The 14,200-nt window shown below is 38.8% G+C and overlaps 1 protein-coding gene and 1 non-coding gene across 3 annotated transcripts in view; one reads left to right on the top strand and one right to left on the bottom strand.

Moving 5' to 3' along the window:
• KHDRBS3 (KH RNA binding domain containing, signal transduction associated 3) overlaps positions 1 to 14,200 on the bottom strand; it is a 184,136-nt gene that overhangs the window by 58,308 nt on the left and 111,628 nt on the right. The window contains exon 6 of one of the 2 annotated variants that reach the window (XM_087447416.1): positions 3,983 to 4,178. The exons of the other annotated variant lie outside the window; for it this stretch is intronic. Coding sequence (XP_087303542.1) covers positions 3,983 to 4,178 — 196 coding nt within the window. The remainder of the gene's footprint in view (positions 1 to 3,982; positions 4,179 to 14,200) is intronic. 2 annotated transcript variants of the gene reach the window in all.
• Positions 12,883 to 12,989, top strand: LOC147913975 (U6 spliceosomal RNA). The gene has a single exon (XR_015555993.1). It is a non-coding gene; the product is annotated as a U6 spliceosomal RNA (small nuclear RNA).

The raw sequence follows: 14,200 nt of genomic DNA on the forward strand, positions 1-14,200 counted from the left end.
TTTAATAGAGCACTGATTGTTTGAGATAGAATGCAGCCCTTGAATTTTGAATCCCGAATCTGCTTCTTTATCCCATGTGACTTTGAACAAGACACTTAACTTCCCCAACCTTAAATTCTCATTTTTACAACAGGATCATAATATCTCATTGAGTGGCTGTGAGAACAACATGACATCACACATATCAAAGTGCCTTGTCGGGAGTAGTTTCTCATTAAATATTACGTTCTTCTTGAAAGTTTATTCTTACACTGAGATGAGATTTACAATTTGTTACTGTTACCTTCAGGAGCTACACAGAGTTAATGTTATCTCTCTGTAACCCACAACTGCCCTCTGAGCACTAGAAGGCAAGAATAACTAAGGGAAGATCTTTTTTCAAATGCCAACCATCACACTTCCCACCGGACTGTTACAATCATGACTTGGAAAAGATCAATGGTAACGTTCATTAGGAAAAATCATCAGGTCTATGTAGGGTTATCTAGTCCAATAAACATTTACTAAGTGCTTACAATGTGCCAGAAACTATGCTATTGGCTAGAGATTAAAGAAGTTTGTAATCTGCTGAGAAACAGACATATACTAACCAATGATTGTACTACCCAGCTATACGCTAATAATTAAGTTATATATAAATTGCTATGTGAATAAAAATGAAAAACCACACAGAAGGCATCTGGGATGGGTTCTCCACAGGTGGCAATTTTAAAAAACTCAGTCTTGAGAATATTCATTCATTCATTCACTCATTCAGCAAACATTTATTAAAGACCTACTACGGGCCAGACATTACACCAGGTGCTGGGAATATAATGGTGAATGGGGGTTGGGGGGGGAGGATCCCCACCCTCATGGAGTTTAGAATCTAATTTATGATTACTCCAGTGTAATGGAATAATTATTTTAATATATTCTAAGAATAACAACTTCAACTTTCCCACTTGCTACATAAATGAATAACCATTTTTTGGGGTTATAGAATCCTAGGCTTTTTAAGTTGGATATCTTATTGTATACCCACTCGATCTAAAATCCTAGAAACAAGCAAGCAAACAAAATAAAATTTTTTTTTAACTTTTTTACCCCCTTCTCATGCTGCAAAACTAAGCATGTTGTGAGAGTAATCTGTGCAAGGATTTCAAACAGTTAAGACCAACAGCCAATGTCTGGGCATATGCCAGAGACCGCAAAGCTGTATTAGAGGGGGTGGAAGTAGGAAATTCAATTAAAGCTGGGTCAGGGGAGGAAGATGAGGTCAAAAGAGCACAGCTGAGTGTCAGAGCTCCTGGAGGTGAGGTGAGGTGAGGTGAGGTGAGGTGAGGTGAGGTGAGGTGTGGGCAAGGTGAGGTGGTGATTTCCTCATACCAGCTACCAAGAATGTTTGTTATGTGCAGTGTTCAACTACTGAAGCTTCCACTGTAACTGTGTGGAGGGCTTAAAAAATGCTAGGCTAAGTGGGGAAAAGCCTTGTTCTTGGTTATTAATTTTAATAAGCATTCCCAAGAATAACAGATACAAAATTAAGAGGGAAAGTTATAACACATAACCTAAACTCTTCATGACAGTAATTCAACTTGGGGAAGCGAGTGTACTCACGATAGGATTCCTACTATACCACATAAAGCCTACTCAGAAAGTACACAACCATTTTACGTGCGCAAGAGTTGTTGTACGAAGTTGAAGAAATTGCTAATGCTCCATTCCAGCCAAATTAAAACGAAGATGGCAAATGTGGCTGTCAGTTATTTGAAGGCAACACTGTGGTGCGGCAGAAAGACCTGTGCTGGAACTGCGGTCACAGAGACAGTCAGTGCCTGGGGAGCGCTAGGTGTGAGCGTGGGACTCAACAACGAGGCTGCCTTTCTCCTCCAGAGCTTTCAAACTCTTGTCTGCTCCTGAAAGTACACAAGTATTCTTCCACACGAGCACTACGTCATCATCCATTGTAGTGGATGGAAATGGGACTAAATTAACTCTACAGAATACTTTTCAAATCAATTGTTTTAATGACTTTCCCATCATTTATCAACAAAATTCAGAGCTACGAACAGAAAAACCAAGTGCCTTGAATTTCTCTTCCTTTTACTCCCCTAAACTTTAACCTTTCAAGAAAATTTTATTTGTATTCATCTAATTTCATTCTAGACTCACCAGAGTCTCCATGCTGAGACAAAGCATATGTGTGTCTTGTTCACACAGTAGGAATTCAATCAATCTTTGCTGAGTGGAAAGATGAATTAATGCATGGAAAGGAGGCAACAGCTCTTTCTGAAACATGGATTGTGAAGCCAAAAAAGTTAAATACCATGCCTGACTGATACATATTTATGGTAGAGTGGGGTCCAGAATCCAGGTTTCCCACACCCAGTGCCTCACAGTTACCCTAACACCAGCCAGAAACATCTACATTAATCTAAACCTAAGAGAACTCAAGGTGAGCCAAGGTAGAAATAAACAGACACTGGGCCTACCTAAAAGGAATTTAACAGTATCTCCTTTCCTTTACAGTCACTGCTATTCTCAGCATGTGTGGAAGAGCTCAAGGCATGATTATTATTGTCAGCCTGGTAAGAATATTAGGAAAGAGGAATACATCCAACTGTACGGAATACAAAGAGAAGAGACAGAGGCCACATCCTTCCCCAACTGAACAGCAAAATGGTGAAACTGTCTATTACAGAATTTATTTGTTAAATATAATTTACTGAGCTCCCAGTACGCACTCTCTGCCAAGTATCAAAAGATAAAACCTCTCTATGCTTGCTCTTCTGGAAGTCACAGTCTAGGAGGGAGGGAGACATGGAACGATTGTAGTAATCCTCAATAGGTCAGCTCTGACCTCCTCTGACTTTCCCTAGTATAGCTGACTTAAGCCTAGAAGGACAAACAGGAGAGAGATGAAGTGAGAAGAGAACTCTAGGCAGAGAAAGCAGTGTGAGCAAAGGTCTGGAAGCCTAAGAGGACACAGCATATTCAGGGAATTACAAACAGGTCAGTATGTCTAGGACAAAGACTTGGGTCTTTCCAGTGGCTGCAGATGAAGCTGAAGAGGTTGTCTGTGGCCCAGGGGATTACTGCAACCTTCCAGACACTGTGCAAAAAGGTGCTGAGCCCCTAGCGAGAGATCTCCAGTAAAGTAAAACACTAAAACTCACTGGTTCTTGCATTGTAGCCCTGCCACTGCTTTCCCTTCTTTGACACCAGTTCATATACTCTTTCTTTAATACTTTCAGTTACTAACATGAAACATCTATCTACTACTTATATTCTTTTTTATGGTAAACTAGGAAGTTATAGTAAGAATCCCAGGGAATTTGTATTGTATTCTTGTTAAAAAATTCTTCCTCCTTTCCCCCTAGCCCAGTTTTCATGGTTATATTTTCTTTCAGTTTTCATGGTTATATTTTCTTTCTCCTATGTTAAGTAAGTTTATGAACCGTATCAAAGAATTATTGAATGGTAAATGGAAAAACTAGCTGATTTGCATTAACTTAAAAAATTGAGAACTTTGTTTTCTTCATTGAAAAGAATTTCCACTAAGAATCCATATTCAATGGCAGAGCTTAAGAGGAAACACTTAAGGGTAAAAACAGGTTGGTATATGTAGTCAATTATTTTTTATAGGATTGAGTTACTCAGAGGCAACGTAGAGTGGAAGAGGAAAGAATGCTACATTAAAATCCTGTAAGAGCTTGATAACATGTCTCCTTGACCCTGGTCTTGAACCTCCACACCACCCAAATTCATCTTCTATATCTTAGATTTAAGCTATTTTATGAACAAATTATTTTTTTTTTCCATTTTTGGTACCTCTAGTACCAAGTACTTATTTAGCACTTAATAAATGTTTGCTGAACTCTGGTGGGAATATTCAAGAACTAAAACAAAGTGAGGGAGTCTACTTGGTCACAGCACCCAATGCTGTGTCTGGACTGGGTCAATCTGATCACCAAAGCTGTTGTGTGACACCTTCACTTACATAATCTCCATAAGTCTCTTGTGTTGGGGGTGGCGGTGGAGGTCTGTACCCAGTTGGGGGCACTCCTCTTGCTCTAGGAGTGAGCAGTCCTCTTCCCCGACTCACTGGCCCTCGAGTGGAAATGACTCCCCTAGAAGCTGGCGTCCCTCGTGGCACACCAACTCCAACTGGCCGGGCTGTGACTCCTCCCCTTCCCCTGCAAGCAAGAGGGTCAAATTAGCAATATATATCATGTTCTCTAACATTTCATTGTTCACATGCATTTATACTCAGAAAAATCAACACTGCATATTCTGTAAAAGGAAATAAGGAAACTACACACAAAGTAAAACTTAAAGCAAATGAGAAACAGGTATCTACCAACAGGAAGTTAAGTCATTTAGGCACCTGGTCCAGCAACAATAAATATGGTAACATCAAAGAAATTAAGACTCAATTTCTGGCTAGGATACAGAGCAGAAAGCTATGGCATCTGGGAAGGCTGCATCCACCAAGGACTTCTCTACAATGCCATGCCAGGGTCACACCCAACCTTCACTCCAGCACTAGGATGTGGGCCTCACTTTGCTTGTCTATGGACAAGGAAACTGAGGCCTAGAGAGATCTTAAAATTGCCTGAGAACACACAGCTAGCAAAGCCAGGAACCAAAATATATGCCAGGGTTCCATGACAGAGAGAATAAAAGGAGCTTTCCCAAATAATGTATCAACTACACAGTAATTTAAAATACCATTCTTAAGTTAAATACAGATATTTTCTATTCATGTATTTCTTTCTTTCTTCTTTTTTTTTTTTTGTGAGGAAGATCAGCCCTGAGCTAACATCTGATGCTAATCCCCTTTTTTGCTGAGGAAGACTGGCCCTGGGCTAAGATCCGTGCCCGTCTTCCTCCACTTTATATGGGATGCCGCCACAGCATGGCTCGACAAGCGGTGCGTTGGTGCATGCCCAGGATCCAAATCAGCGAACCCGGGGCTGCCGCACCGGAGCACGCGCACTTAACTGCTCGCGCCACCGGGCCGGCCCCCACATTCATGTAAGGAAGGAGGCAGCTGTACCAAGAATAGTTCAACATAAGCAAAAACCTGAGAAAACGTGCAGGTCCTATGAGGAAATGAGGACAGAAAAATGCAGCTACTCCAGAGAATAAGGGCACAGCCAGATCCACCTCCCACGGACAAAGTCCCCCAAACGAGGAGAAACACAGCAGATAGCGGGGCTGCCTCCATTTCAGTTATCTCTTGCTTCTCTAGTTTGACTGGACAGCAAATAGACAGCTAAAAACTTAATTTCCAAAAACAACAGAGAAAATTAACAAAACTCAAAGCTGGTTCTTTGGAACGATCAATTAAATTGATAAAACTCTAGACAGACTAAACAAGAAAAAAAAAATGATATCAGAAATGTAAGAGGGTCATCACTACTTATCTCAAGGACATTAAAGGATAACAAAGAAAGATTATGAACAACTCTAGGCCCACAAATTTGTTAACTTAGATGGACTGGATTTTGAAATATACAAATTCTTTGAAATATACAAATGACGAAATTGCATACAAGGAGAATTAAGTAAACTGAATAAACTTATGTCTATTAAAGAAATTTAATCAATAATCAATGTTCCAAAAAAGAACGCACGAGGCCAAAATACTTTCACTGGTGAATTCTAACAAATATTAAAAGAAGAAATTATATCAGTTCTCCACAATCTCTTCCAAACTCATTTTATGAGGCTGGTCATTGCGACTGCCTCCTGAAAATTACTTCTATGTTACTAGTCAGAGGCTGGGATTGGCCTGGGCCAGCCAGGGAGGACAGAAGTGACTGGCCTCCACTTGGCCTTGAGCTCTGGTGGGGTCCTGTTTTAGAAGGCACCTCCCAAGAATTTTTTTGTAAGTCGTCCTCTAGGAGCCACGATTGGCCAAGGGTGGGGGACAGGGAGGCCTCAGGAGGGCACTGTGGGGCTGGCCTAGCTGCTATTTGACCTCTCCAGGAAGAGACATGTGGTCCAAGGAGGAACAAGGACAAGGCTTCCTAATAACCAAAGACATTAGATAAAGACATCATAAAATGAAAAAAAAAAAAAACTATAAATTAATATCTCTCGTGAACAAAGATGCAAAAATCTTCAAAAGTAGTAGCAAATTAAATCTGACAATGTATGAAAAAATTACACATGACCAAGTGGGATTTATTCCAGGTATGTAAGGTTGGTTCAATATTAGAAAATCAATGTGATCCACCACATCAACAAGACTTAAGAAGAAAAATCACATGATCAGAGCAGAAAAAGCATCTAACAAAATGCAACACGATTCATGATAAAAACTCTCAGCAGATCATGGCGGAGTGAGCTTTCCCGTGAACTCTTCCCCCGACAAGATACAACAAAAGCAACAGTCACAGACCAACAACGGAATCCCAGACAGTGAAAACCTAGAGCGGAGGGATCCACACTGCCGCACATCTGAGATTGGAATGTGCTGGGCCCCCGGAGGAAGTGGGGAGAGGTAAGGAGAACTCCGCTCCCTCCCCATCAGATCAGCGATCCGGTCCGCGCGGCTCCCAGAGAGGGGGGAGGGGCGGCCCTCGGCGGGGAAACCGTGGCTCTTCGGACTCTCTCAGCCAGTGGGAAACTCTCGCACAGAGGACTCAGAGGAGCCACAGGGCTACCATCAACATCTGAGCACCCCAGAGAGCGGATAAAGAGGGGCAAACGAGAAGCCTCCCACGTCAGGGACCCAGAGGGCAAAAGAGAGAGCTCCCTGATCCATGCCACCCGGACTCTGCAGCTCAACCGACCAGACCAGACCTAGCGATCCGCGGCAGACCTGATCAAACGACTGGACCCGTGGATGGCAGCGGGAAAAAAACAAAACAAAACAAAACTGCAGATCGCAGCAGAAAAACCGGGGCAGAGCGCAGGGGGCTTAGACTACACAGACCTTTACCACAAGACAGTGGCGGCAGGTGGAAATTGCAACCAGAGACTTCCAGGATGAGGAAAAACAAAACCAACACAGGAACCACAATGCAAAAATATATGAAATCACCAGACCAGAAACAAAATGACAAGCACCCAGAAATCAACCCCAAAGACACAGAAATCCATAAACTAAATGACAGAGATTTCAAAATAGCTATCATAAAAACACTCAATGAAATACGAGACAACACAGACAAACAATTCAATGAGATTAGGAGTTTCTTCACAAAAGAGATTGAAATCATAAAGAAAAACCAATCAGTGCTGATGGAGATGAAGAACACAGTGGAGGAGATAAAGGAAAATCTGGAATCTTTAAAGAACAGAGCTGACAATATGGAGGAAAGAGCTGACAATATGGAGGAAAGAATTAGTACTTTAGAGGACAGGAATACAGATATACTCCAGATGGAAGAGGAGAGAGAACTAAGACTAAAAAGAAATGAAGAAAGACTCCGAGAAATATCTGACTCTATTAGAAAATGTAACATAAGAATTATAGGTATTCCTGAGGGAGAGGAGAGGGAAAGAGGAACAGAGAGCCTATTCAAGGAAATAATAGCTGAGAATTTCCCAAATCTGGGGAAGGAGCAGGAAATACCAGTAAGCGAAGCCAACAGGACACCTATATATATTAACAGACAAAGGCCTTCACCACGACACCTAGTGGTAAGGCTAGCCAGGGTCAACGACAAAGAAACAATATTAAGGGCAGCTAGACAAAAACAAAAAATAACCTACAAAGGAACTCCCATCAGGCTCTCAGCGGATTTCTCAACATAAACTTTTCAGGCTAGAAGAGACTGGAATGATATATTCAAAATACTGAAACACAAAAACTTTCAGCCAAGAATACTCTATCCAGCAAAAATATCCTTCAAATATGATGGAGAAATAGTAACTCTCCCAGATAAACAAAAGCTAAGGGAGTTCATGGCCACGAGACCCCCACTACAAGCAATACTCCAGAAGGCCCTCAGGCCTGAAAAAAGAAAAGAAAGGGAACACAAAGCTTGGAGGAAGGAGAAAAGTAGGTAGACAAAATCAGAGAAATAGTAGATCTTTACCGGAATAGGTTAGCAACCACTTAAATACTAAATTCAAAGATCAAAGGAAGAAATTCACCAAAAATAAATTTAACCTCATCACTGTAAACACACAGCCACAACACAAGATAGAATAAGGTATAACAAGAACAACTTAGAAGGGGAAGAGGAAAGTGACTGAATTGACTTAGTATAAGGAAATAGGCGGCCATCAGATAATGGACTATCTCATACACAAGATTTTTTGCCCAAACCTCAAGGTAACCACTAAACAAATAATCAAAGCAAAACCACATATGATAAGCAAAGAGAAAACTAGAAGAATCATAAGACAGAACAACCAAACTGAATTAGCACTCCAAAACAAATGGGACAAGAAACAAAGGAAATGCAAAAGAACCAGAAAATAAGTGACAAAACAGCAACATTAAGCCCTCATATATCAATAATTACCCTAAATGTAAATGGATTGAACTCTCCAATCAAAAGATACAGAGTGGCAGGATGGATTAAAAAGCAAGACCCAACAATATGCTGCCTTCAGGAAACACATCTTAGCGCTAAAGACAAGCACAGGCTCAGAGTGAAAGGATGGAAGACAATACTCCAAGCTAATGGCAAACAAAAGAAAGCAGGTGTTGCCATACTCATATCAGACAAAGTAGACTTCAAGATAAAACAGGTTAAGAAAGACAAAGAAGGGAAATATATAATGATAAAAGGGATACTACATCAAGAAGACATTATCACTTATAAATATATATGCACCCAACATAGGAGCACCAATGTACATAAAGCAACTATTAACAAACCTAAAAGGAGAAATCAACAACAACACAATAATAGTAGGGGATCTTAACACCCCACTTACAGCAATGGATAGATCATCCAGACAAAAAGTCAATAAAGAAATAGTAGACTTAAATGAAAAACTGGACGAGATGGACCTAGTAGACATGTACAGAGCACTCCATCCAAAAACAGCTGACTACACATTCTTCTCAAGCGCGCATGGAACATTCTCTAGGATAGACCATATGCTGGGAAACAAAGCAAGCCTCAATAAATTTAAGAAGATTGAAATCATAACAAGCATTTTTTCAGACCATAAGGCTATGAAACTGGAAATGAACCATGAACAAAAAAACTGGGAAAGTGACAAAAAATGTGGAGATTAAACAACATGCTACTGAACAACCAATGGATCATTGATGAAATTAAAGGAGAAATCAAAAACTATCTGGAAACAAACGAAAATGATAACATGCCATATCAAACCATATGGGATGCAGCAAAAGCGGTCCTGAGAGGGAAACTCATAGCGATACAAGCCCACCTTAACAAACAAGAAAAAGCCCTAATAGGCAACCTTAAATTACACCTAACAGAACTAGAAAAAGAAGAACAAACAAAGCCCAAAGCCAGCAGAAGGAGAGAAATAATAAAAATCAGAGCAGAAATAAATGAAATTGAGACCAAAAAACAGTAGAAAGGATTAATGAAACAAAGAGTTGGTTCTTCGAGAAGATAAACAAAATCGACAAACCCTTAGCCAGGCTTACTAAGAAAAAAAGAGAAAAGGCTCAAGTAAATAAAATTAGAAATGAAAGAGGAGAAATTACAACGGATACCATGGAAATACAAAGGATTATAAGAGAATACTATGAGAAACTATATGCCAACAAATTGGACAATCTAGAAGAAATGGATAAATTCTTAGACTTATACAACCTCCCAAAATTGAACCAAGAAGAAACGGAGAATCTGAATAGACCAATAACAAGTAAAGAGATTGAAATAGTAATCAAAAACCTCCCAAAAAATAAAAGTCCAGGACCAGATGGCTTCTCCAGTGAATTTTACCAAACATTCAAAGAAGATTTAATACCCATCCTTCTCAAACTATTCCAAAAAATAGGCGAAGATGGAACACTTCCTAAATCATTCTACGAGGCCAACATCACCCTGATACCAAAACCAGACAAAGACAATACAAAGAAAGAAAATTACAGGCCAATATCGCTGATGAACATTGATGCAAAAATCCTCAACAAAATATTGGCAAACCGAATACAACAATACATTAAAAAGATCATACACCATGATCAAGTGGGATTTATACCAGGGACGCAGGGATGGTTCAACATCCGCAAATCAATCAACGTGATACATCACATCAACAAAACAAAGAATAAAAACCACATGATCATCTCAATAGACGCAGAGAAGGCATTTGACAAGATACAACATCCATTTATGATAAAAACTCTCAATAAAATGGGAATAGAAGGAAAGTACTTCAACATAATAAAGGCCATATATGACAAACCCACAGCCAACATCATACTCAACGGGAAAGACTGAAAGCCATTCCTCTGAGAACAAGAACGAGGCAGGGCTGCCCACTCTCACCACTCCTGTTCAACATAGTACTGGAGGTTTTGGCCAGAGCAATTAGGCAAGAAAAAGGAATAAAAGGAATCCAAATAGGTAACGAAGAAGTGAAACTCTCACTATTTGCAGATGACATGATTGTATATATAGAAAACCCTAAAGAATCTGTTGGAAAACTATTAGAAACAATCAACAACTACAGCAAAGTTGCAGGGTACAAAATCAATCTACAAAAATCAGTTGCATTTCTATATGCTAATAATGAACTAACAGAAAGAGAGCTCAAAAAGATAATACCATTTACAATTGCATCAAAAAGAATAAAATACCTAGGAATAAATCTTACCAAGGAGGTGAAGGACCTATACAATGAGAACTACAAGACATTATTGAAAGAAATCCATGATGACATAAAGAAATGGAAAGATATCCCATGCACGTGGATTGGAAGAATAAACATAGTTAAAATGTCTATATTACCTAAAGCAATCTACAGATTCAATGCAATCCCAATCAGAATCCCAATGACATTATTCACAGAAATAGAAAAAAGAATACTAAAATTTATATGGGGCAACAAAAGACCCTGAATAGCTAAAGAAATCCTAAAGAAAAAGAACAAAGCAGGAGGCATCACAATCCCTGACTTCAAAACATACTACAAAGCAATAGTAATCAAAACAGCACGGTACTGGTACAAAAACAGACACACAGATCAATGGAACAGAATTGAAAGCCCAGAAATAAAACCACACACATACGGACAGCTAATTTTCGACAAAGGTGCTAAGAACATGCAATGGAGAAAGGAAAGTCTCTTCAATAAATGGTGTTGGGAAAACTGGACAGCCACATGCAAAAGAATGAAAGTGGACCATGTGCTATCGCCATACACAAAAATTAACTCAAAATGGATCAAAGACCTGAAGGTGAGACCTGAAACTATAAAACTCATAGAAGAAAATATAGGCAACACACTATTTGACATTGGTTTTAAAGGAATCTTTTCGGACGACATGTCTACCCAGACTAGGGAAACTAAAGAAAAAATAAACAAGTGGGACTTTATCAGATTAAAGAGCTTTTATAAGACAAATGAAACCAGAATCAAGATGAACAGACAACCAACCAGCTGGGAGAGAATATTTGCAAAACATACATCTGACAAGGGGTTGATCTCCATAATATATAAAGAACTCACACAATTGAACAACAAAAAAACAACAACCCGATCAAAAAATGGGCAGAGGAAATGAACAGACACTTCTCCAAGGAAGATATACAGATGGCCAATAGGCACATGAAAAGATGCTCAACATCACTAATCATCAGGGAAATGCAAATCAAAACAACACTAAGATACCACCTCACGCCTGTTAGAATGGCTATAATCACCAAGACAAAAAACAACAAATGTTGGAGAGGATGTGGAGAAACAGGAACCCTCATACACAGCTGGTGGGAATGCAAATTGGTGCAGCCTCTATGGAAAACGGTATGGAGATTCCTCAAAGAATTAAAAATAGAGATGCCCTATGATCCAGCCATCCCACTACTGGGAATCTATCCAACGCACCTGAAATCAACAATCCAAAGAGGCTTATGCACCCCTATGTTCATTGCAGCATTATTCACCATAGCCAAGAAGTGGAAGCAACCTAAGTGTCCCTCGACTGACGACTGGATTAAGAAAATGTGGTATATATATACAATGGAATACTACTCAGCCATAAAAAAAAGACAAAATCGTACCATTTGCAACAACATGGATGGGCCTGGAGCGTATTATGTTAAGTGAAATAAGCCAGAAAGAGAAAGACAAACACTGTATGATCTCACTCATATGTGGAATATAAACCAACACATGGACAGAGAAAACTGGACTGTGGTTACCAGGGGCAGTGGGGGTGGGGGATGGGCACAAGGGGTGAAGGGAGTCATATATACGGTGATGGACAAACAAAAATGTACAACCCAAATTTCACAATGTTAGAAACCATTAAAACATCAATAAAAAAAAAAAAAAAAACTCTCAGCAAACTAGGAATAGAGGGAAATTTCCTCAAGTTGAAAAAGAACATCTACAAAAACCTACAACTAATATCATATTGAATGGTGAGAAATCGAACGCTTTCCTCTTAAGAATGGGAACAAGGCGAAGATGTCCACTCTTACTACTCCTATTCAAATTGTACTGGAACTCTTACCTAATTCAATAAGAAAAGGAAACAAAACTTATAAGATTACAGAGAAAGAAATAAAACATTGTTTGCAGGTGACATCATTTCTATGTAAAAATTCCCAAAGAATCAACCATAAGAAAACAAAACAAAGCAAGCAAACAAACAAGCAAAACATTCCTACAACTAATAAGCATATAAAACAAGGTCTTAGAACATGAAGTTAGTAAGTCAACTGCTTTCTTATATAACAGCAACGAACAATTGAAATTTGAAATTAAAATACAATAGCAGTACTTGCTTTGGCAGGATATATATTAAAATTGGAAGAATACAGAAAAGATTAGCATGACTCCTGCTCAAAGATGATATGCACATTTGTGAAGTGTTCCATATTGTCCCATACATGTGTGGGGGCAGAAAGCAGGTGGGAAATCTCTGAACCTTTCTCTCAATTTTGCTGTGAACCTAAAATTGTCCTAAAAAAAAAATATTAAAAAAAAAACACGCACAGTAACATACACTAAAGCAAGAAAAGAAATGAAATCTTTTGGTACAAATCTAACAAAATATGCACAGAAACTCTATGTAGAAAACTATAAAACTCTGATGAAGAATCAAAGGAGAAATAGTCCACGCTCATGGTGATACACAGAGTCAATATTGTTAAGTTGCCAATTCTTCCCTACCTGATCTATAGACTCAATGGAATCCCAATCAAAATCCCAGAGAGCTAGTTTATAGATCGACAAACATATTCTAAAGAATACATGGAAAGGCAAAAGATCCAGAGTATTGAAGAAGAAAAATGTTGGAGGACTCAATTTCTGATTTCAATACTTACTATAAAACTACAGTAATCAAGACAGTGAGTATTGGCAAAAAAATAGACACACAGATCAATGGAACAAAAGAGAGAGCCCAGAAATTGATCCACAGAAATATAGTCAAGCGGTCACGGACAAAGGAGCAAAGACAATTCAAGGGAGAACAATAGTCTTCAACAAAAGGTGCTGAAACAAATGGATACCCACATCCAAATAAAAAGAACCTAGACAGAGACCCTACATGTTTCACAAAAATTAACTCAAAATGGATTTTAGACCTAAATGTACTATATAAAACTTACAGAAAAAAATATAGCAGAAATCTGTGTGACCTTGGTTTGATGATAAGTTTTTGGAAACGACATGTAAAGCATAATCTGTGAAATAAAAATTAAGTTAGACTTAATTAAAATTAAAGACTTCTACTCTGAGGAGAACATTGTTAAGAGATGAAGAGACAAGTCAGAGAAAGGGAGAACATACCTGCAAACACATCTCTGATAAAGGACTTATATCCAAAATACAGTATACAAAGAACTTTTAAAACTCAGCAATAAGAAAACAAACAACCCAATTAAAAAACGGGCAAAAGACTTGAACAGACAGCTCACCAAAGAAGATATACAGGTGGTAAATAACCAAATGAAAAGATGCTCAACATCATTTGTCATTAGGGTATTGCAAATTAAAATATACCTATTAGGATGACAAAAATCAAAACTAACTGAATATACCAGTTGATGGCGAGGATGTGGAAAAAAATGAACTCTCAGTAGGTATGCAG

The sequence above is a fragment of the Ceratotherium simum genome, chromosome 23 (genome assembly GCF_057802395.1).
Source record: "Ceratotherium simum simum isolate JZ-2026a chromosome 23, ASM5780239v1, whole genome shotgun sequence".
Taxonomy (NCBI): domain Eukaryota; kingdom Metazoa; phylum Chordata; class Mammalia; order Perissodactyla; family Rhinocerotidae; genus Ceratotherium; species Ceratotherium simum.